General features: G+C 37.4%; 1 protein-coding gene across 3 annotated transcripts in view; it reads right to left on the bottom strand.

The window, feature by feature from the left end:
- The window catches only part of LOC114256079 (uncharacterized), a 43,429-nt gene extending 20,077 nt beyond the window's left edge, over window positions 1–23,352 (bottom strand). The window contains exons 1-5 of one of the 3 annotated variants that reach the window (XM_082903405.1): window positions 23,008–23,352; window positions 22,834–22,901; window positions 15,903–15,964; window positions 15,661–15,810; window positions 6,929–7,105 (exon numbers count right to left, since the gene is read on the bottom strand). In XM_082903405.1, coding sequence (XP_082759531.1) covers window positions 6,929–7,105; window positions 15,661–15,810; window positions 15,903–15,964; window positions 22,834–22,901; window positions 23,008–23,219 — 669 coding nt within the window. In that variant the 5' untranslated portion in view covers window positions 23,220–23,352. The remainder of the gene's footprint in view (window positions 1–6,928; window positions 7,106–15,660; window positions 15,811–15,902; window positions 15,965–22,833; window positions 22,902–23,007) is intronic. The other 2 variants (XM_082903406.1, XM_082903407.1) reach the window with 2 other exon arrangements.
- Between the last annotated feature and the right edge of the window lie 2,272 nt (window positions 23,353–25,624).

The raw sequence follows: 25,624 nt of genomic DNA, 5'->3' as shown, positions 1-25,624 counted from the left end.
TCTTCTTGAGGAAACTGACATGTTAGGCTGCAAACCAGCTGATTCGCCCATTGAGGCTAATCATTATCTTTGCAGCAGTGTTGGTGATCTTGTAGAGAAGGAGAGGTACTAGAGACTTGTGGAAAGGCTTATATATCGATCCCACACTCATCCAGATATTGCTTATGCAGTCGGAATAGTGAATCGGTTTATGTATAATCCTCATGCAAAACGTTTGGTGTTAGCATATTATATTAGCCGAAAGTTTCACTAAGGTCTGTCTGTAATCATTTTGTGCCCTCAGGGATTATCTTGTAATTGACTCTCTTGTAAACCCTAATCTTCATTTTATAAATAGAGGGTGATATTCTATCACACCCTTAAGCTGGTTACTCGAGCTTCATGGTATCAGAGCTGAACCTCTAGGGTTTCGGCTCACCCTCGTTGGTAGACCTTTACACCAACGACACTCTAGGGTTGGAAGCTTACCTGGGTGGATCATCACTCAGCCGTCAGCTCGTCTTCCTCGCCTTCCTCTGTCGTCTCCCTCACCTCGTCAACTCGTCTTCCTCACCTCGTCGATCTCCTCAGCTCGTCTTCCTCGCCTTCCTCTGTCGTCTCCCTTACCTCGTCGATCTCCTCGCCTTCCTCTGTCGATCGTCGCTCGTCGTCATCGTCCTCAGCCTCTGTCACTGTGGTATGATCTCAGCCTTGGTATATATAAATATATATATATATATATATATATATATCCTGATATATATATATATATAAATATAGCCTGTTATATATATTTATATATAAATACATGTATACATAAATAAATCAATATATATATATAAAAAAACAAAAACAAAAAAAACAAAAACAAAAACAAAAACAAAAACAAAAAAAAAACAAAAAAAAAACAAAAACAAAAAACAAAAAACAAAAAACAAAAAAAAAAAACAAAAACAAAAACAAAAAAACAAAAACAAAAAAAAAAAAAACAAAAAAAAAAAAATGTTTTCTTAATTTTGTTATGTCTTTATAGTGGTCATTGTGCCTGTTATCTCACTGCCACCTTCCGGATTTGGTAGTATTGTATCCATGACAGATTCCACCAGTGTGTCTCCTTCTTCTCAAACACCAAAGAGTGAGAGTCCCATTCTACCTACTACCATGACTGAGAACACCAACCCTAGTCTGAAAATCACCACCTCTCTATTTAATGGTCAGAACTACCTAGCATGGTCTCAAAGTTTGACTATGTTTTTGAAAAGCAGAGGGAAGATGGGGTATGTTGATGGCAGGATACAGGCACCTAGTACCACTGACTCAGGTTATGTCCAATGGGAGATTACCAACTCTTTGATTATGAGTTGGCTTATCCATTCGATGGTTCCAGAACTTGGTGAGGGCTACTTGTCTATGGAGACTGCCCAGGACGTTTGGGAGGCTGTGGCTGTTACCTATTCCCGCAAAGGAGATTTTTCACAAGCATTTGAGTTGCGCCGATCTATTGAGAGCTCACTTCAGGGGGAGCAGACTGTTCTTCAGTACTTCACTTTCTTCACCAACGGTTGGAAACGCCTTGACCACCTGGAAGACTATAAACCCGTTTGCCCTGCTGATTCTGTCGGGTACAAGAAGTTCATCGCACGGGAACGGGTCTTTAAATTTTTGGCCGGCCTAAATGTGGAGTATGATCCAGTTAGGGGTCGAGTTCTGAGTATGGACACTCTTCCTTCACTTCAGGAGGCATTTGCCTATGTCCAAAATGAGGAGAGTCGTCGGTCTGCTATGATGTCCCCTATCTCTACTGACCGTTCCGCATTACTGTCTACTCCTTGAGATGGCCTCAACCTGCCTCCTCCGTCTGCTGCTAAGGAGTCTGTATTCTGTGATTATTGCAAGAAGCCGCGGCATACTCGTGAGACGTGTTAGAAGCTTCATGGGACTCCATCCGGGGGTCGAGGTGATCGGTCTGGTTCTCGAGGAGGTCGGTCCTGCCAATCTCGAGGACGTGGTTCCTATTCCCGGGCTCATCAGTCTAGTGCCATTGATACCCTTGAGTCTAATTCTACTTCTGTTACCCAAGCTTCTGATACTGAGCTGGAGGATGCTTTGCGCCAATTGTTGGACCGCCGATCTTCTACTGCCCTCAGTACCGCTTCCTCGTCCTTTGCCCGCTCAGGTAACTTAGCATCTTCTCCTTGTGCTTTCCTGGTTCATACATCTTTGCCTTGGATTATTGATTCTGGTGCCTCAGATCATATGTCTGGCTCCTCTGATCTTTTCTTTGTCTATAAGCCCTCTTCAGGTCAGGACAAAGTTAGGATTGCCGATGGTACTATTTCTTCCATTTCTGGAAAAGGTTTAGTCCAAGTCACTCCTACCATACATCTATCTTCTGTTCTCCATGTTCCCAAGTTTTCTGTTAATCTGTTATCCTTAAGTCGTCTTACCCAGGATTTGAATTGTAGTGTGACGTTTTTTTCTGATCATTGTCTTTTTCAGGACCTTGTCACGGGGAGGACGATTGGCAGTGGTAGTGCAGAAAATGGTCTCTACTTCCTAGATCAACCGGACAAACTTGCTTATTCTTCCACCACGTCTTCTACTACCCCCGCTGATTTATGGCTGTGGCATCGGCGTCTTGGGCATCCCTCATTTCATTTACTTAAGCATTTATTTCCTTTTAGTTTCGCAAATCATTATGTGTCTGACTTTCTTTGTGAGTCTTGTCAACTTGGCAAACAACATAGAGCTTCTTTTGCTCATAGTTTGAATAGAAGTTTCGTTCCTTTTTCATTAATACATTCTGATGTTTGGGGTCCCTCTCGTGTTCTGTCTGTGAAAGGTCATCGCTGGTTTGTTACATTTATTGATGATTTTTCTCGTACTACTTGGGTGTATCTCATGAAAGATAAGAGTGAGGTTTTCTCTGTGTTTCGCACTTTTCATAAGATGATTTGTACTCAGTTTGGGGCTACTATCAAAATATTTCGTTCTGATAATGGCGGGGAATACATAGATTCTGGGTTAGGACAATATTTCTCTACTCATGGCATTATCCATTAGACCTCTTGCACAAATACCCCTCAACAAAATGGGGTGGCCGAACGCAAGAATCGGCATCTTCTTGACATGGCTCGGTGCATGTGTTTTTTTATGAATGTGCCTCGGCCCTATTGGGGCGACGCTGTTCTCACCGCTGCCCATCTTATTAATCGTCTCCCTACCCAGGTCTTGGACAAACAGGCTCCGCTTCACGTCCTCCTCGGTTCTCCGTCCTTGTTTTCTATTCCTCCTAAAATATTTGGTTATGTCTGTTTTGTCCATAATCACTCTCCCTCTCGTGGTAAGTTGGACCCTCGCTCCCTCAAATGTGTTTTCCTTGGTTACTCTCCTACTTAAAAGGGGTATAAATGTTACCACCCTTCTTCTCGTAAGTGGTTTGTGTCCATGGATGTAACTTTCTTTGAGTCCCAGTCCTTTTTCTTGTCCTCTCCGGTGTCACCGTCCTCATTTCCGGGGGAGCCTTGGTGTGAAGTGAGTCCTGTGCCTCCTATGGTGGAACCAGTTCCTGTGCCTCCTATGGTGGAATCAGTTGTTCTTGCACCACCCTCTACTACTATGCTTCCTATGGTGGAACCAGTTGTTCTTGCACCCCCCTCTTCTACTGGGACTATCGAACCCACTGTCACCAAGAATAAGGACGGGCATGTTTATGTCCGGGACATAGATAGAAAACCAGTTAACTGGATACACGGGACCGTTTCTGCTACTCCACTGCCATCTCCTGCTTCTGATGAGAGTCTGGGTAACTTTGAATCTCTTGAGTCCATTGATCTTGATGTTCCTATTGCCAAGAGGAAGGGTGTGAGATCTTGTACTCAACATCCTATCTCACAGTTTGTATCATACTCTCATTTGTCATCCTCATATAGAGCATTTGTGTCCAATATTTCCTCTGTTAGCATTCCTAACCATTTTCAGGATGCTCTTGCTACCTCTGAGTGGAAACTAGCCATGATTGAGGAAATGAAAGCACTTAGGAAGAATGGCACTTGGGAATTGACTGAGTTACCTACGGGCAAACGACCTGTGGGATGTAAATGGGTATATACTGTGAAACACAAAGCAGATGGGTCTATTGAGCGTTACAAGGCAAGACTTGTGGCAAAAGGGTTTACTCAGACATATGGCATTGATTATCAGGAGACCTTCGCACCAGTGGCTAAAATGAATTCAGTCAGAGTACTTCTCTCTCTAGCAGCTAATCTAGATTGGCCGCTTTATCAATTTGATGTCAAGAATGCTTTTCTCCATGGTGACCTCGAAGAAGAAGTATATATGGACATTCCTCCGGGTTTTGAGGATCATCAAACAGAAGGCAAAGTATGCAAACTACGGAAGTCATTATATGGTCTCAAACAGTCTCCAAGGGCTTGGTTTGAGAGATTCACTCAGGCTATGTTTAAATATGGCTTCAAACAAAGTCAGGCAGATCACACATTGTTTGTGAAACATTCCTCACGCGGTAAGACTACAGAACTTATTGTTTATGTAGATGACATAGTTCTTACAGGCAATGATAGTGGGGAAATACCTCTGTTGAAGAAATATTTAGCTAAAGAATTTGAAATCAAGACTTGGGAAGCTTGAAGTATTTTCTGGGAATTGAAGTTGCTCGCTCTAAGGATGGGATATTTATCTCACAGAGAAAATATGTGCTTGACCTGTTGAAGGAAACTGGGATGCTTGGCTGTAAGGCATGTGCCACCCCACTGGATCCCAATCAGAAATTGGGGGATGATGACGGAGGAGAAATTGTGGATAGGGGGAGCTATCAACGATTAGTGGGTAAGCTCATTTACCTATCTCACTCCCGTCCTGATATTACTGTTGCTGTCAGTGTAGTTAGTCAGTTTATGCATGCTCCTCATCAGATTCACTTTGATGCTGTCATGAGAATCTTGAGGTATTTGAAGTCTGCTCCTGGTAAGGGTCTGTATTTTTCAAAGTATGATCATCTTCGTGTAGAAGCCTATACAGATGCTGACTGGGCTGGGTCAGTAATTGATAGGAGATCAACTTCAGGGTATTGCACATTTGTTGGCGGCAACCTAGTTACTTGGAGAAGTAAGAAACAGAATGTGGTTGCCAGGTCAAGTGCAGAAGCTGAGTTTAGAGCTATGGCACAAGGTGTGTGTGAACTTTTATGGATCAAATTATTGTTGCGTGATCTAGGTATTGATCAGACGGACTCCATGCGGTTATACTGTGATAATAAGGCCGCCATCAACATCGCTCACAATCCAGTTCAACATGACAGGACAAAACATGTTGAGATTGATCGCCACTTCATTAAGGAGAAACTCACTAGTGGTACCATTTGTACTCCTTTTGTCCAGTCTGGTGAACAACTTGCTGACATTCTCACCAAGGGGATTGGGAATAAACCATTTCATGGCATATTAGGCAAGCTGGGCATGAGAGATATCTTCGCACCAGCTTAAGGGGGAGTGTTAGCATATTATATTAGCCGAAAGTTTCACTAAGGTCTGTCTGTAATCATTTTGTGCCCTCAGGGATTATCTTGTAATTGACTCTCTTGTAAACCCTAATCTTCATTCTATAAATAGAGGGTGATATTCTATCACACCCTTAAGCTGGTTACTCGAGCTTCATTTGGATGTAGTGTATGGCATTTTAATGTACCTTAAATGAGTTCCGAGAAAAGGGATTTTATTTTCTAATCATGGTCACTTGAGGTTAAAGAGATTCATGGATGCAGACTGGGTGGGTTCTATATATGACAAATGATCTACCTCTGGTTGTTATGCTCTTGTGGGGGAAAATTTAGCCACCAAGCATAGTAAGAAGCAGACAGTAGTATCCAGGTCTAGTATAGAAGCAGAATACAAAGCTATGGAGCATGGTACTTGTGAACTTATGTGGCTTCTGTCCTTGTTGGGTGGTATAGGAATCGTTTGTGGTGAACCCATGATTCTGTATTATGACAACAAAGCTGCCATCAGTATTGCTCACAATCTTGTTCAGCATGATAGGACTAAGCATATTGAAATCGACAGATATTTTATTAATGAGAAATTGAATAGGAGTTTGATATGTATGCCTTATGTGAAGTCTGAAGATCAATTAGCTAACGTATTTACTAAAGGTCTTAGTATTAAGGTCTTTCACCCTATTTGTTGCAAGTTAGGCATGAGAGATATATTTTCATATTTCTTGGAAAAGAGTTCAAATTCTTATGATGGTTACAGAGTTACAAACAAGATAAAATGTACAGAAAGACCGAAAGTACCTCAAATGCAAATATTTTGTTTGATCAACATTTTAAAATTTTTTTGATCAGCAACATCAGATGCAAATATGATAGTTTACAAGAAAGCATGCTTCTATTGTTGAGCTTCGAACAAATACTTTGTTCTACAAGCTTAATTAAAAACATCTGCAATATGATGAGTAACTATGAAGGAATCCTTGGGCTGAAAAGGAAAAAGCAAAGGGGGAACAAAAATCTATTGACAAACTTGCATTCCATTCCCCAACTTCAATGAGTATTGTTGTACCAAAATAGGTCGGTGGGAATTGGTCTTCACATTTCATAGTCATAGTCATTTGGTATTAGTGAAATCTACTTAGAATATTCATGCTTGTTTAAGTAGATCATGCAAATACACCCATCTATTCACATTCGAACCTTACTACAAAGTCTTGATGGACATAAGGATGACTTAACCAATATAGATAGAATATTAATTTACATCAACATTAAAAAAGGATCACTATCATATTTCAAGTGCAGCAATAGAAGTAGCATATCATTTCACATCAGCCTTTCATCCCATAAATGTATATTTTTGTATGTAATTCGCACCTTTTAGATTGAAAAAAAGTTGAAAAGTGGATATAATGGAACTACTATAGTCCCCAGTACCTTAGACAGAGTTAATGGGGGAGGACATATTGTAGACCTAATCTTCAGTAAACATCTTTCTGACATATCTCTCACCCTTTTATCAATGCTGACAAGTCTTCTGTAGATTGGAGGGGCCCATATATTTGATGTATCTCTCATCTTTTCATTTAATTGAGTTGCTACCTTCATCACAGCCTATAATAATAGCAAAGAGTTAGCAGGCAACAGTGAAAATTTCAATTGAACACTTTTGTCAAACAAGCAGAATTTAGCAGAATAGACCAAAGATGATATTTATTCCACTAACAAGAGGAATTTTCTGACTAGAATTTTTTATTATTTAGGCTCAACAACTGAGAAGATCCTACATCAACAATATCCAGGTAGACATGTATCAATTTCAATAGTATGCCAGTTGACAGAAATAGTTGAATACTACAACACCATGCCAAATATATAAAATCCGTTCTCAAATGCATTTGTTCATAGCTAAAATGAGCATGAAAAATTTAACATAAAAATTGAAGAAGAGGAGCTTGAATACTCTTGGAAATGCTAATGCTTCTGCCTAGAACTCTAAATTATAACATTATCAGGGGGGATGGGGATAGAGTCCTGTCTTCTTTTGTTGTCAACTCAACTAATTCTTGTTCATGTCTACAACCAGGGAGAGAAGATGTCACTAGAGATGGATTAGTGCCTCAACTATCCATATAGAGTGATTTCACTAAGGATTTTCAGCCTTTAGCATTGATTAATGAGGAGTGTTATATGGATGATACTTCTTAGGGGGTCTCCAACAATCACATGATTGAAGGGAGTAGGGTTCTGGGAGAGAGCAAGGATGAGACAAAAAGATGGTTGAAAGAGATGAGTAACTATGTGCCTGTTTGGTAGCACTTAAAAGCAGCTTAGATAAACTTTTAGCTTAAATTAAGTTATTTTGGTGTGTTTGGTAAAACTTAAAGGGATAGATTATAGCTTTTATTAAGCTATTTTCAGCTTAAATTTGTAAGCACCTCAGGGGGTGCTTCTTGATTTCAGCTTATATGGCAAGCTGAAATGGGGGGGCGTAAAATGACTTAAATGTCCTTCCCAATTGATGCTAATTACAAGTGTGCCATGTATATAAACCAAGAACACTCATTCTTCCTCTCTCAGACAAATGGGAGAGGCGATTTCTGGGGAACTAGGTCGATTTCCGGCGACCGTGCTTTGTCTTCTCTCTCTCTCTCTCTCCCCAGTGTTCTCCGATCGCTCTCCATCACGATCTAAACCATCGCGATCGATAGCGTCAACCCTAGGTCTCTCTCTCTCTTCGTGATCGACGCCGGCGGTGAGATGAGAAAGAGGAGGAGAAGAAGGGGCTGCCGGCGTGACAACGGCTCTGGCTCTCTCTCTCTCTTTGTGGATCAATCTGAAACCCTAGCGCCGGTTCGTCCCACCGGAGCTAGAGTTTTCAATTTTTTTTTTTTTTTTTTTTGTGTGTGTGGAGGTTTTCAATGTTTTTTTTAATAAAAAAATAATAATTAATGAATAAAAAATAATAATTGATGCCAATTAATAATTTTAATTGACACTAATTAATTTATAATGAAAAAATGAAAAGAAATTATACTAATTGATACCATTAATAATTTTAGTATTAATTGATGCTTATTAAACCATTAATTGCCACTAATTAATTTATAATGAAAAAATGAAAAAAAATTGAAAAATTTACTCATAAGTCCTAGTTTCTGAAAAGTTGAACCATTTAGTCCTAAAAGTTTTCTTATGCTCCATTTAGTCCCATTTGCACATCAATCTAATGTTTGAAACATTAATCTGATGTTCGAAACATTAATCTGATGTTTGAAATCTAATGTTTGAAACATTGTAATGGGACCTTTCAGTTTATAAGAAAACTTTTAGGACTAAACAGTGTATAAGTTATTAATTTGGGATTTATTGGTGCATCCCCCAAAAAATTATACTAATTGATCCTATTAATAATTTGTTAAAACCTATCACCTACTTCACCCACTTAAACCTACTCCACTAAACCTAACCCACTACACCACTACCACCTCCACTTCACCTACTCCTTACCTACTACACACTCACCCTCTTCTATATATAGGAATCATGAATCATTGTAATAAATATCAATCAATATTACATCAATAATACAATTCTCTATTTCTCTTTATACATTCGATTTCAACATGGTATCAGAGCAGGTTTAGAACCTAATATTTTCGCTTCACCGGCGGGCGGCAACCTCACCTTAGCCGTCCGCCGGACCTCAACCTAGTCTGCTAAAATTTTCTACACGTACCTTGAAATTTCCTTTCTTCAACCTGCTGAGTGCACAAACCACAGACAACACACCGTATTTTGCTTTTTCTGATTTGGTTGGGTTCAGCGTTTGGTACCTGGTTGAGGAGGGAGGTTGCGCCGCCGTCAATTGGGGGGGACGATGGCGTCCTGTCAGTGTCGCTGTGTGTGTCTAATAGTAATACCAGCTGCAGCTACAAATACGCCTCCGATATTTCCATTGTCGTCGATTCTCGATCTGAGAGGAAGTACAGGAAGAAGAAGGAGATTTTCGGGCATTTCTTCCACAAGCCCTAGCTTTAGCTTCAGGGGAAGACAAAGACAATGCCTCCTCTTCAACAGAAATTCTGAGTCCACTTGTACTACTAGTGGTCCCTTTCATCGATGCAACTCTCAACTGGGCGGAGACCTTGCCCCTGCTACCTCTGCAGCCTACGGAGTGCTTCTCCTTGTTAGTGGTCTTTTTGCCTAAACAAGAACAGGAAGCAAAGGATCGCTTCTAGGAGGCCTTACTGGTGGATCTCTAATGGCTGCAGCTTACTTTCTTATGCAAGCATCAGAGATGAAGGAAATAGGGGATGCCCTTGCGTTTGGATCCACCTTCCTCTTTGCGTCTGTATTTGGTATAAGATTGGCAGCTACTCGCAAAATAATGCCCGCAGGGCCTTTGTTAGGTCTTTCCATCTGTGCGTTGGCTGTGTCTCTTAAGGAGCATAAAGAAGAAAAGAGAAAACCAAACAGGGGGGGCTCTCTCTATCTTTCTGATTTTTGGTGAGACCAAACCCACGGTCTCTCTCTCTCAAACAACAAAGTCACACGCTGTTCTTTCTTTATTTATTTCTTTCTTTTCATTCCTTTATTACATCTATACCCATATCCATCATCACACTCTTTCTTTATTTATTTCTTTTAATCACCTTTTGCACCTCCCTCACCGACTCCCTCACCACAAAATAGAATTTTTTATTTATTTATCTTATCTTTTTTATGTTCCATTTTTCACAATAAAAATAAAAATAAAAATAAAAAATAAAAATAATAATATAGCTTTGCACACCAAACCATATTTTATTCATCTCAGGGATCAACCCCAATCAAAAAAACAAAAAAAAAAAAAAAAATAAACCACACACAATCAATCAAAACAAAACACCTAAAGATTTGTTTTCTTTTCTGCAGCCGGCCACCCATCGACCTCACTTCTTCGCCTATTCCGCCGGTCTTTTCTTCTTGCCTCCGTCCTGGGCGGCCCTTGACGGTGTTGCCTCTATGTTTCCCACTCCACTGGGCACGATCACTCCACCCTGCTCCTCCACTACAGCATATGGCGGACCTCCAAATCGGAACATCACGGTGGCCTTCCGCTTCAGCTCCTTGTTTTCCGCCTTTAGCACACTTATCTCTGCTCGCGCATCCTTATACATGCGCTGGAGCAGAGCCAGTTGGGCGTTTAAATGCTGCACCTCATTTGTCTTACTCTGCAGCCGGTGCGACAGGTTTGTGACCGCAGTCATGGTTTCCACACATGACTTCAATGTATACTGATTGGCTTCAATGTCAGTTTGCACTGCCATTTTTTGCTCCACAGACCGCATAGGAAAGTTCAACGGAGCAAACCCTGGGGCGCTTGGTTGAGGTTCACTGGCCCCCGCACCAGTTATCTCTCTTGTTGACTCGTTAAGGTCTGGAAAAAGAGTGAGCAGACCACGGGAAGACGAAGCCATTTTCTGGACAACAGAGTGTTACAGAGTGTCTCTCTCAGAAAACAGAGTGTTACAGCGTATCTCTCTCAGAGATCTCTCTCAGAAAACAGGGACACCAGAGTGTTACAGAGTATCTCTCTCAAAAATCTCTCTCAGAAAACAGAGTATTACAGAGTATCTCTCTCAGAAATCTCTCTCAGAGAACGAAGAGGTTTCCACTGGTTAGTTATGCTTTCAAGCCTCAGCCTCCGCTTCGGTTTATAAAGACCATGATGAAGAGGCAGACACGCGCATCGCGCGCCACTTGACGCCAGACGACAAAACGGGCGCGCAAGCCAATGTGGTCACGCGTCTCGCCATCATGTCCGGCACACCTTTTTATGGAATGGGCGCGCCTTTTGATGGCCCGTCTTTTGATGGCACGCCTTTTGATGGCACGTTTTTTGATAGATTGGGCACACCTTTTGAGGGTGCGACTTTTTAAGGGTCCGACAAGACTCTGTAAACTGTCCCGACATTGATTCCGATTAGCTCCTTTATGGGTCCGACAAGACTCTGTAAACTGTCCCGACATTGATTCCGGTTAGCTCCTTCATGGGTCCGACAAGACTCTGTAAACTGTCCCGACATTGATTTCGGTTAGTTTCTACAAGGGTCCAGCAAGACTCCGTAAACTGTCACAACAACTATCACAACATTGTCTGCTACAACGGTCCGACATGACCCCATAAACTGTCTTCTACATCGGTCTGACACAACCATCCAGTGTCCTCTACAACGTTATGACACCACCATACAGTGTCTTCACCATCGGTCTGACACGACCATACAGTGTCTCCTATCCTCTTTTCTTTTATGTATTCGTCTATTTTCTTGTTTTGTTACTCTCTCCAAACTCAAGTTGGCTAGTTCCTCCAAACTCAAGTTGGCTAGTTCCTATCCCCCTTGAGTTTGCGGGGGGCTGTTAAAACCTATCACCTACTTCACCCACTTAAACCTACTCCACTAAACCTAACCCACTACACCACTACCACCTCACCTACTCCACTAAACCTAACCCACTACACCACTACCACCTCCACTTCACCTACTCCTTACCTACTACACACTCACCCTCTTCTATATATAGGAATCATGAATCATTGTAATAAATATCAATCAATATTACATCAATAATACAATTCTCTATTTCTCTTTATACATTCAATTTCAACATAATTTTACTATTAATTGATGCTTATTAAACCATTAATTGCCACTAATTAATTTAAAATGAAAAAATGAAAAAAAAAATTATACTAATTGATATTATTAATAATTTTACTATTAATTGATACTTATTGAACCATTAATTGCCACTAATTAATTTATAATGAAAAAATGAAAAAAATTATACTAATTGATCCTATTAATAATTTTACTATTAATTGATGCTTATTAAACCATTAATTGCCACTAATTAATTTAAAATGAAAAAATGAAAAAAAAATTATACTAATTGATATTATTAATAATTTTACTATTAATTGATGCTTATTGAACCATTAATTGCCACTAATTAATGCATAATGAAAAAATGTAAAAAAATTATACTAATTGATTTATAATGAAAAATTGGAAATAATAATTTATAATGAAAAAATGAAAATAAGCCATTAATTGACACTAACTAATTTATAATGAAAAAATGAAATAATTTTATATTAATTGATTTATAATGAAAAAATGAAGATAACAATTTATGAAATAATCATTTATGTAATACTAATTATATTAACTTTTATTAATGAAATAATTTTTTTTTAAAAATTAAAACTGACAAAATAATCATTTTTGTATTATATATAAGGGTAAAAAGGACAATTACACATCAAAAAATTATTTTATAGCTTATCAACCAAACACTACTCTGCTACTTAAATTCATAACCCCACAGCTACACCAAACAGGTTAACAGCTTATGTTCACATTTGTTAAGTTATAATCTATAATCACTTTTCCACAGCTATACCAAACGGGGCCTGTGTTCTTTCCTTTAGAGGAGGATGATGTGCCACATTTTAAACAGTTGCTTCAAATAATGGGATTGTTTTTGGTGAGAGTGAGGGGCAAGAGGCACTCGGTAGAGAATGAGCAACTGGTGATCAAGGGAAAGGGCAATAGAAATAACGATGGTAGTATCAGCAAAGAATCCAAGGAGTTGAGGAATTTCGTGAGCGACATCAATTATGAAGGGTATGAAAAAGAGGTTAGGGACGGTGATGTTGCTCAACGAAGATTGTAAGATGGAACTTTAGAGGGCTGCTATCTAGGAAAAAGAGGGGGGTTATTAAAGATTTCCTAAGACTGCATCAGCCGGATATCATAATGTTTCAAGAATCAAAAATTGAGAAATGCAATAGGAGGTTTATTAAAAGCATTTAGGGATCTATGTTTCAGAAGTGGGCGATGTTGCCGTCATGCGGTACGTCAAGGGAAATATTTGATTTTATAGGACGAGAGAGTTGTTTCAAATTGTGAGACTATTTTAAGGGAATTCTCATTATTGATTAGTGTTAAAACCTATCACCTACTTCACCCACTTAAACCTACTCCACTAAACCTAACCCACTACACCACTACCACCTCACCTACTCCACTAAACCTAACCCACTACACTACTACCACCTCCACTTCACCTACTCCTTACCTACTACACACTCACCCTCTTCTATATATAGGAATCATGAATCATTGTAATAAATCAATAAACATCAATCAATAATACATAAATTTTTACAATTAGGTTTAGGAATCTACACAACAAGGAGTGGTGGTTAACCGGGTGTACGGCCCTAATAGACCCAGTAGGAGAAACAAATAGTGGGAGGAGTTTAGTGGATTATATGGGATATGCTCTCCCAATTAGTGTGGGCGGGATGATTTTAATGTGGTTAGGTTAGTGTTGGAAAACTTAACGGGACTTCAATGAATAGATGTGAGAGATTTTGACTCCTTCACAAGAGAATGCAATCTAATTGATTCCCCTTTGGCTAATGCTAGATTCATTTGATCTAATCTTCAGGAAAGTTTGGCATGTAGTAGACTAGATTTTTTCTAGTTTTCTCTAGACTGGGAGAAGTTATTTCCAAACATAAGATGGGAGGTGCTCCCACGAATCATATCCAATCACTACCCTGTAGTGATCAATTGTCCTTTCAAATGGGATCCATCATCCTTTAGGCTTGAAAATATGTGGCCGGATGATCACTCTTTTAAGGAAAATTTTGAGATCTGGTGGAACAGTTGTAGGTGCCACCGTGCCACTACTAGAAAGTTGAATTTTGTAACAAGGCAATAAGGTGGAATATGGAGAGAAAATAGACACAGAAAAGAGAAAAGAAATAACACAAAAGTTTAACATGGTTCAGCCAATATTGGCCTACATCCACACATACAAAGCCCTAGGGAGCTACATCTTTCATTCACTGAACTTGATACTCTTATTTACATGATACACCATATATATAGAGTGAGAGATACAATCAAATCTCTTCAGTTAAGGAATTGAAATAAATCAGAGATACAAAAGATCATAATAAACACAAATCATGGGATCTGCATATATTGTAATATATTCCATATCTTCTGATATCATTGACAATATTTTCTTGTCCCCAACACAAAGCTGGAAGGGTTTTAGGGTTATGAAGAAATTGAAGATGGTCAAGGAAAATTTGAAAGTGTATAATAAAGAGGTTTCATAATAATTCCAAGTTGTTTGATAGGATATATGGGAAAGGGAAAAATAAGTTAATTAAAAGGTTAGAGGTGGAAAAAGGAGTATTTGTGGATAGAGGACCAAATTGTCAATGAGATTTTTATTTTTTACTCAAATCTTTTCACTGATAGAGGAATTGAGAGACCTAAAATTGATGGTCTTGATTGGATGTCTATCAATGAAGCTAAGACAAGTTGATTGGAGAGACCATTTGATGAGATAGAAATTGGAGAGGTAGTCTTTGACTGAGAGAGAAATAAAGCTCCTGGACCAGATAGGCTCTCTATGGCGGTCTTCCAAGACTATTGGGATGGGATGTAATGAAAGGTGATCTTGTGAATGTCTTCGCTGAATTTTATGAGAAGGGAGTGGTGAATCTGTGTACATATTCATCATTCATTTGCTTGATTCCTCAAAAAGAAAACTCAGTGAAGATTAGGGACTTTAGACCGATTAGTTTAGTCACATCTTTATGTAAGATTTTGGATTAGGTGTTAAAAAAAAGATCAAGGACTATTTTGGGGAGACCACATCTTCGATTCAAAGCACCTTTGCGAAAGGAAGGCAAATTTTAGATATGGTTTTGGTGGCAAATGAAGAAGTGAAAGAGTATAGAAGTTTGAAGGAGGGTCTCATTTTTAAATTAGACTGCAAGAAAACGTATGATCATGTGGATTGGCAGTTTTTGGACTTTGTGATGTATAGAAAGAGATTTGGGGACAGTTGGAAATGGATTCGGGGGTGCTTGAATTCTTTTATATGTCAGTCATATTTAATGGAAATGTAGGGAAATCTTTTAAGGCTGCTAGAAGGTTAAGGCAAGGTGACACATTATCTCTTTTCCTTTCTATCTTGTTGCAAATGTGTTGCAGAGGTTGATTGAGAGGGCTAGGCAGTTTGATTTAGTTGATGGTTTTGTAATAGGGAGGAATGAGATTTGTGTAACTATACTTAGCAAATAAAATTACCTGGATAGCCTCGAATGTTGTTGACAAGGAGCCAATGGGATTGTCAAGGGCATGAACAATTGCTCTCAATAAAGAATGGAAGCTTGGAGTCAAATATGATGCATCAAATTGCTGGATTGATATACACCACACTCCTAAATTACAAACAGACTGACAAACAGGGCAAACACGTTACAAAACCTCCAGATGCTACCCAAACAAAGCTATGGCAATTCACCACCAACTAACTATCAAAAATTTACCTTCATTCGGGTGGTTATGATGACTTTCGTCAATGAATCCACAATGAGATTGGCATCATCCCCTGCAATGCCCAAAACCACATCTTTAGTTTCAGAATTCTCTCTTCCCTTCGTCAATGCTGGTGAAATCAAACGATAAAGATGCCAATCATAAGAGCTTAAAACCCAAACCACTTCTAACTTCACTCTTCAAGCCCCTTGACATTTAACATTCACATGCATTTGAAACTTTCCGACATTACATATTTCAAATTAGTTTCTTTTCTTCTTGTTTAAGAAATGAATTTTGAATGTGTAGGGTCACTAAGTTGAAAGGGTGGGCGGAGGCGACCAGGGTGCTACACAGCTGGTCATAAAGGACCTAGAAGGATTAATAGATGAGGGGTATCCACAGGAGCTCCCTCAAGTTGAGTGTGCACTCCAACAAAACAGATTAAGTTTTGGAAATAATCTTGGGAGCTCTTTGTTACTCCATGCTAAATATGCATAATTTGAAACAAAAAGAAAAATAAAAATTAAGCACACCTTGTTTTAAATCACATCAATGAAGAGGGTATATAATACATTCAATATATGCATGTCACTGTCTTTTGTTTTCTATTTTCTTATCTGTAATTCTCATTGCTAGAATTGTAATCAATTTATATATTTATACATATATTTACATTGCAATTTATGAATTTTTGATCCAGGGAATATAGTTATGAATGTTTTATCCAGAGAATACTACAACATGATCTTTTTAATAAAAATTAGCACGTAAATAATGAAGAGAGATTTGGCTGAAGGTTCGATTTTAGGGACTTATTTCAGCTTAGGTCTTAACCAAGTTATTTTTTAACCCAAAGTCCATTGTATTCCTTCATAGATATATATATACACACAGAGAGATCCGAGACCCAACAGCTCATGATGGCGACGTCTACATTCATTCATTTCATCATGGCAATCTCTATGGCAACGTCCTCACCATGGCAATCTATGTGGCACCTCAACACCCAAATCAGATTTCTTTCTCTTTTTTCCACTCCATTTCTTCATTCATTTAATCCATTTTCCCCCTAACATCTCCTTCTCTCCCTTTCTTCATTGTGTACTAGCTACCCTCACATCACCATGCTAGACTTGCAACTCGAGCTCCATAAATTTTTTTTCCTCTTCATCTCTCTTTCTTTCTTTCTTTTCATTTTTCTTCCTTATATAACCCTCCTTTCCTCATTCTCCTGAATATCGTAAATGTCTATACTCTGTAAATTGCATATATATATATGGATGCTTGTTCTTCTTATTGTTTTTATGGCTCTACCAGGTTTATCACTCTCAGTTTAGGAAGTTGAAAGCCAACAGTTTAAATTGAGAAAGTCAAGTGCATGAATTGAGAAAATCCAAAGAACATGAAGCAAATATGATGAAGCAGTAAAAATTTTATTGAAACTGAAAATTTTCTTAGTTGCACTTACTATTTTCTAATTTTTTTTTGTTGGGAAATGTTAACCATGTTGGCATATGTATAAAAAGTGTATTAAAATACGTAAAAAATGTTGGAAAAATATATATAGTGTATAAAAATATGTGAAATGTGTACTGAAATTCTAACTTTTTTGGTATTATTTGATTATTAACAAATGCCCAGTGGACAGTTGTTAGCAAGACCCATTTTACTTATCAATGAAAACTAAAATAAATGAAATCTCTGTTTTTCACACAAACACACATATAAACTGAGAAATTTCAGAAATTGAGAAATTTTATAGTTTTGAAATTTAATAATATAATTAAATATGGATCTTTATCGATAGATCTCAACGAATAGGTTCCAAAATATTAATTTTAGGGCGAATTACACCAATAGTCCCTATAGTTTGGGGCTTGTGTCACTTTAGTCCCTGACTTTTCAATTGTAACACATTTGACCCTGAATTTTGAACATTGTTCCAAATAAGGACAATAGATAACTTCCGTTAGTTTTTGGATGGAAATTCCTCACGTGCAGCACTTGCCAAGGGCAAAGCCGTCGTTTTGTCTTATTTCCCGCCCAAATAAATACCACCCTCTTTTCTGTCATGAAATTAGGGCAAGTCTAGCTTGTTTAGAGCAAAAAAAATGGGGCTTTCACCATTAAACACAAAGTCACAGTAGATTACGGTGGGAACTATTTAAGATCATCACAAAATTACAAGCATACGTTGGTGTTGAAGATGGGTACCCAAAGAGTTGCGAATGACATCATCTCGCCGCAATACGGTATTTTTTTTTTAATTTTTTTATTTTTGTTGAAGTTTTGTTATTTTCGTTCATATTTTTGTGATCTGATATTTGCTACATTATTTTGGTTTACTTTTTTAAACTATTTTCTGTTTGGTGCAGTTTAATTTTGTTGATGTTTATTATATTATATATATATACGAACACTGACATTGATATATATATATATATATATATTTTAGATGATATATATATGTGTGTGTGTGTGTGTGTGTGTGTTAATATGCTCATGTGTACTCCATTTGGAAGACAATGTTCTTTCTCTGAATGTGTGTGACTTTATTGGTTAATGTGTGCAGAAATAGAAGGATCCTTTTTCACCATAAAGTTTCACCATGGTGGGGCTTTTGGACATAGGGTCTACTTGGGAGGCCAAGTTTCTTACTTTGACTTTTGTAATGTGAACAAAATTAGCATGCTTGACATGACGGATATGGTTCAGAAAATAGGGTCTACTGGGTTTACAACCTACCAATATAAAGTACTTGGAGTGGATCTGAACAATGGGTTGAAGCATATATGGAATGATAGTGATCTACTAAACATGGTCGAATGGGTGAGGGGGACAACTAGAATTATAGAAGTATATCTGGTACATTATCCAGAACTTGATGATGATACATTCCTTGTGTTTGGTAATTCATGTTCTAATTCAGTACAACTGATTGAGGAGATTAATGAACCAGAGATTGATTTGCAACTAGGTTTTCACAATAATAGAGTAGAGGTTGAAGAGGGACATTTTGCAAGGGTAGAAGATGGAGAAGGACATGTTCTTAGGGCAGGGGCAAGGGCCAGGGCAAGGGTTGAAGGACATGCAGTAGGGGTAGGAATGGAATGGCCTAGGCAAGTCTTTGAGAATGAGATGCAAGGAGGTGGAAATGAAGATGTGCTAGAAGGGGATTTGGGTGAGGGTCAAATGCAGAGAGATGGTGGGTACATACACTCTGATAGTGAGACCACTGATTTGAAAGATTTTGAGGATAGTGAATATGATGATGGTGAAGAAGATGACCTTTTGTATGAAGCTAACATAGATAAAAATGTAGAGTGGAGTGGATTTCATGAGAGGGGCAAAGGTAACAATGTCGATGATTTTAATGCTACAATAGATGGTTTGAATTGGGATGAAAATGATGTGGAATCAAATGAATTGATCTCACTTGAGGGGTCATCTGATGAAGATGGTGGGCCCAAGAGCGACAAGTTTCCTGAATTTAACAAGCACACTGACATGGTTGATCCTCAATTCCAAGTTGGCATGGTTTTTCCATCATCTAAAGTTTTTAAACAAGCTGTCAAAGAACATGCCATCAAGACTGGAAAAGATATAAAGTTCTTGAAAAATGATAAAAATAGGGCTAGGGCAGGTTGTAAACCTCCTTGTCAATGGATGATATATGCATCTAAGATGCATGGCCAAATGAGCTTGCAAATGAAAACCTAAGTGCCTACACATAATTGTGGTAGAATATTCTACAACAAAAATGTGAACTCCACTTGGTTGTCAAAAAAATATGTGGAGAGCATTAAGTCCAACCCCACATGGCCAATACAATCTTTTAAACAGTCTGTTCCAAAAGATCACAATGTTGGTGTTTCAAGAAGTCAATTGTATAGGGCAAAGAGAAAGGCACAACAACTCATAGAAGGAAATTATAAGGAGCAATATGCTAAACTATGGGACTATTGTGAAGAGATTAGAAGAACAAATCCTGAGACAACCATTGTTATTAAGGTGCCAGATGATGTAGATGATGGAATTGATGAAGATCGTGAGGAAGAGTCCAGGTTTCAGAGAATATATGTGTGTTTAGGGGCTTGCAAGCAAGGGTTTTTGGCTGGATGCAGGCCATTTATTGGGGTAGATGGTTGTCATCTTAAAGGTCCGTACAAGGGACAAATGCTTACTGCTGTTGGAATTGATGGGAATAACACCACCTTCCCTGTGGCATATGCTGTGGTTGAAGGAGAAACAAAGAGATCATGGAAATGGTTTTTTGAACTATTACAAGAAGATCTTAGAATAGTAAACCACCAAGGATTTACTTTTATGCCTGACAAACAAAAGGTATGTTCAACAATATGCAAACCATCTTATGAACTTTCTTTTGTTATGAAGTGTTTGCTCAATTTTCAATTGTGTTTGGTATGTTTACGCAATTTCAGGGTTTAATTCCAACACTAGCAGAGGTCATTCCAAATGCCGAGCATAGATTCTCTGTAAGACACATGTACAACAACTTTCAGGATAATCACAAGGGTGTTCTTCTTAAAGATTTGCTATGGAGTGCAGCCAAAGCCTCTTATGCTCAACAGTTTGAATTTCATATGCAAGAAGAGGTTGATGAAGATGCATTTAAATGGTTGGCTGAGAAACTAGCTAGCTTTTGGTCTAGATCTCACTTCATCACTCACAGTAAGTGTCACATGTTGCATAACAACAATTGTGAAAGTTTTAATTCTAGAATTTTGGAGGCAAGATCTAAGACAATATTACCTATGTTGGAGGACATAAGGTGTATTCTAATGAGTAGAATGCAAAGGAGGAGGGAAGTCATGAGGGCATATCAAGGGCCTTTGTGCCCCAACATACAAAAAAAAAACTTGAGAAAAAGAAGGTGGAGTCTAGTAGTTGCATTGCTATGTGGTCTGGGGCTTCTACATACCAAATAAATTGTTTCAATGGACAACAATTTGTGGTTGATCTAGAAGCTCATACTTGCTCTTGTAGGAAGTGGGATTTAAGTGGTATTCCTTGTCCTCATAGTATGTCAGCCATTTACTTCAAGCATGAAAATCCTGAAGACTATGTAGCACATTGGTACAGAAGGGAGACCTATATGGCTACTTATGAGCCCATTGTACACCCTATTAATGGTCCTGAAATGTGGCCAAAAATAGGCCTACCTCCACTTTTGCCTCCAAAAGTTAAGAAGCAGCCTGGAAGACCTAAGAAATTAAGAATGAGGGAAAAAAATGAACCCCAAAATCCACACAAGTTGAAGAGAAAGCACACCACAACCACTTGTAGCACCTATGGGAAGCTTGAACACAGCAGAAGGAGCTGCAAAGGACAACCTATGGTTGGCAAAAGTAGGAGCGAAACAATGCCTGTAAGTTCAAACTTTATTTTCTCTTCCATTTTTGTTTTGTTATGTTTTTTAAATATAAGTTTTGATAGTAATAAAGAATATGCAGGCTAGTATGAACACTGACAGCAACACTGCTGATGCAACTCCAATTAGTTCTCCAATAGTAATGGGAAGCCAACAAAGTGCCAATCAGCCAACAATGAGTACTAGGACAAGAGCAGTGGCCACTTCTAGTGCCACTCAGCCAAGCTTACTCAACAAAGCAATACCAATTACCAATACTTGTGTCGGCCAACCAATTCAAGCAAACAAATCAAGGCCAATAGTGTTGAAGCAAAGTTCTCAACCCATGGAATCCCAACCAAGATCAACTTTTGCTACTGGGAAGAGGAAAAAAAACTTTTGCTTTTGGTAAGAGGAAAAGAACTGTTGCTGGAAAAGGTGGTGAGAAACATCAATGATCACTAATATCTTTTTGAATGCTTTTGGGTTGTAAGGGATGTTTACAGTTGTTTTTGGATTTTAACGTATGTGTTTGGAGGATAACTATGTAATGGGTAGTTATTTTTGTTGATATTTTGGTATGACTATTATGTAATGAATGCTTATTAGGTTGTGTAATAGATATGTTTAATATATGAAATATTTTTAGTTTTGAATCTTTTGATTTAATGGATTGGTTTAATAATGATATCAAAATTGTGGTCATGTAACTTAGGTTTCTGATATTATTTTTAGATTTTTTTTTATAAAAAAATATTTAAATTAATTTAATAATGATATCAAAGTTGAGGTCATATTTGCCTTGAGTTTTTGAGATTATTTTTTTTTTTAAAAAAAAGAAATTTGAAAATTAAACATTAATTTGATAAAAATAAATATAAAAAAATATTTTATGATTTTAAAAAATATTTTTACTCTTCAAAAAAAATTATATAAAAATAATAAGTGCTTGAGTTTCTAAAATTATTATTATTGGCAAAACGACGACTTTGCCCTTGGCAAGTGTTGCACATGAGGAATTTCCATCCAAAATACTAACGGAAGTTATCTATTGTCCTTGTTTGGAACAATGTTCAAAATTCAGGGTCAAATGTATTACAATTGAAAAGTCAGAAACTAAAGTGACACAAGCCCCAAACTATAGGGACTATTGGTGCAATTCGCCCTTAAATTTTATCAAAAACGGATGTGTATAATGAAAATTGCACAGTTTGAAACACAAAAGACCAAAGTGCACTGCCACATTAGTGCATTATCAGTGCAGAATTCAACAATTCACATTCACAGCAGGGTATCCCCCCCAAAAAATAAATTATGACAATTAAAAATGTGACTTTAGTGTACTTTTTGGTTAACTCGAATGTGATGAAATGAAATGATCATTCCTTACAATTAAATATGATATCATTTGTAACGCATTTTCCATTACTTTTTTGGTTAACCAAACAGAACAAAGTGTTAAAAAAAATTGAATGGGACATATAAGTCTTAAAAATAGGACTTTTCAGTATATAAGTCAACAAAGTCAAAAAATAAATAAATTAATTAAAAAAATCAACTTTCCCTACCCAGAATTGCGGCTATGATAGTCGGATGGTAAATCATGAACCCCAAACACTTCAAAGCCTGTACAGCACTGAAAAACCAACAAAATTCTATAAATAAAAGCAATAAAACTGTACCAACTATGAATTATTGAGAAACTGAAGAACTTGGAATTGGAGGGGGGGGGCTAAACTCACATTTCTTCGTCGTCATTAGAGACGTCGGTGAGGATCGAAGAGAGAATAGGGCGAGAGGCATCGGCAAGCGATTGAATAAGTGAAGGGTCGGTGCTAGAACTGGACTGTTCTTGGAGGTGTAAGAGGGTCGAGTATGCGAAAGGTTTGTGTGATTTGGTATTTGAGGACAAAAGGGTTTTGATTTCTTCGAGCTGGTCTGAGAAATTTGACATTTTTTTGGGTTAGGGTTTGGAGGATGGATTGAGGAAGAAAACCTAATTTTGGAGGGTAATGAGCTGAGTGCAGTTTTCGCGCCAAAAAATAAACTGGTATTATTTGATGTGAGCTAATTTGTAGAAATAAACTGGTATTATTTGAATTTGTAGTGCTATTATGTATATACTTTCTTGTTTTTAGGGCGAACTATAGCATTTATAATTAAAAATTAATTTTTAAATTTAAAAAATAATATAAAATTTATTTTAAATATATAGTAAAAATCATTTATAATCAATTAGATTTTATTTATTTTGTATTGAAATTATATATAAGAGAAAGTTTTTATTCTAATGTCAATAATTGTGTGTTCTAAATTCTTAATAAAAAATATATGTCATAATTTAATTTGTAAAAATTAAAATTAAAATTACAAAAATTATATTTATGATAAAATATAAATACATTTCATTTTATAAATTTCGTAATTTTAATTTATCATATGATAATAGTAAATTATATTTGTCAATATACTAATTTTTTCTTATTTTGTAAAGCCTAAAAAATTGTTTATTAAAAATTATAAATTGTCGTATGTCATAACTTCTACATGAAAATGGATTAAAATTGACTTGTGGTGTTAGAATTGGATTAAACAGTAGCAGTAACCTAGAACCTAGTCGAACCAATATTTATACCAATGTGACCTTGTAGCAGTCTATACTTCCTATTGTAATGGAATTATATTTGATTTTTTGATTATCTTGATTGAGAACCATTTTAGTCGATATTTGAGCTTTAGTTGAGGTATTACCATAGTGGTTGGGCGAGATTGGATTAAAAACTCCAAATATGAATAGTTGTTATTGGGTAGTCTTCACTCTTTTATATTTTCTCTCTTTATATTTTGAATTTTGATGTGAGGCTAGAGCCATTAGAAATCTTATTTCTGGGGCTTCAATTTGGACACAAGAACGACTCTAAATGGAGTTCGAACGAGAGAGTTATACCTGTTTGAAGTTTGCAAATTTGTGCTATGTGTATAGTTCACTCGAGTGCAACTTTCACCGCTCGAGCAGTCCATAGACCCTTCCAGCTTTGTTTTTCAAAATTGTTTTTGATACCGGAAGTCTCAATTCACCGCTCGAGTGGTCTGTCCAAAATTATACCTTTAAAAGTCACTTTTTGGGTCAAATCTCTTCATTTTTCAGTCTCTCTTGTTTCTCTTCCCGCTTTTTTTGAGTTTCTAAGCTTTTTAACCTTGATTTCATCTATTTCTAAACATCTTTGATCCCTAGTTCCATATACAAAATGTAGAACTCGGCAAGGGCTTCCATTTAATATGAGCGGATCGTGTTTTCATTGTCGTGGATTTTCAGTTTTCTCTTTATTGCTTCAAGAGGTAGGGATTTCTTTGCTCATTTTCAATACTTCGTCTATAGATAGACATGTGGTAGATTGGTATTGCATTAAATCATGTTTATTATGAATTTTTCAAAAATCATGAAAGAGGGATTTAGGGTTTGACACTTGGAGATTTTAATTATTAAATTGGTAGTTGTTTTGGTTAATTAAGTGTAGTTAAACATCTTTATGTTGAGGAGAGGAAAAAGCCCTAATATTATATAATTCGGTTCCAATATATAGCTCGAAACTTCCGAGCTCGAAATTGGCCCGAATTCAAAACGACGTCGTTTTGAATATATATGTATTTTTTTTTCATAACTGGCAGAAGAAAGAAGAAGAAGAAGAAGAAGAAGAAAAAGAAAAAAGAGAAGAGGGGAGGATCAGAGAGAGAGAGAGAGAGAGAGAGAGAATCATCCATCATCAACCAAAAATCAAACCCACCTAATCAGTCATCATCATCAACAACCAAAACCAATCAGATTGTTCAAATCATCATCAACAAGAACCACAACAACACACAACATCATCATCATCAAACACAAATTTTCAAAATCAAAATCAAATTGGTTTTGATTTTTGATTTTTGGGTTTGATTGATTTGGGTTTGATTTCTTTTCCTAGATTTTTGGGTTTGAGAAATTGAATACAAAAGTAACAAAAATTGATGAAGAAATGGAGATGGGCAGTTACCAAAAACATCAGAGATGAGAAGGATTGCAAGCTTGGAGTCTTGGGGACCAGTGACATAAGTCTTATGCCCTCCAATCTCTTGGAGATTCCCTGATCCACATGTTGCGCTCAGGCTTGGTGGGTTCTCAAAGCACTGTGAGGTTGCCATTTCTAACTCCACACAACCCACAACACCACCACTTGCATACAACATATATATAGACATATCTGCAGAAGATTTGGACAACGAGAAGAGGGCATTGGTGGAGAAAGACCGATTTTCAAAAAAAAAAAAAAACCAAACATAGATCTACACCGTCGCCCATCACCATCGCACCGTCGCCCA

The sequence above is a fragment of the Camellia sinensis genome, chromosome 13 (genome assembly GCF_055761805.1).
Source record: "Camellia sinensis isolate YWXY chromosome 13, ASM5576180v1, whole genome shotgun sequence".
Taxonomy (NCBI): Eukaryota; Viridiplantae; Streptophyta; class Magnoliopsida; order Ericales; family Theaceae; genus Camellia; species Camellia sinensis.
Note: the sequence above shows the minus strand (reverse complement) of the source record. Positions and strands in the feature narration are given on the sequence as shown.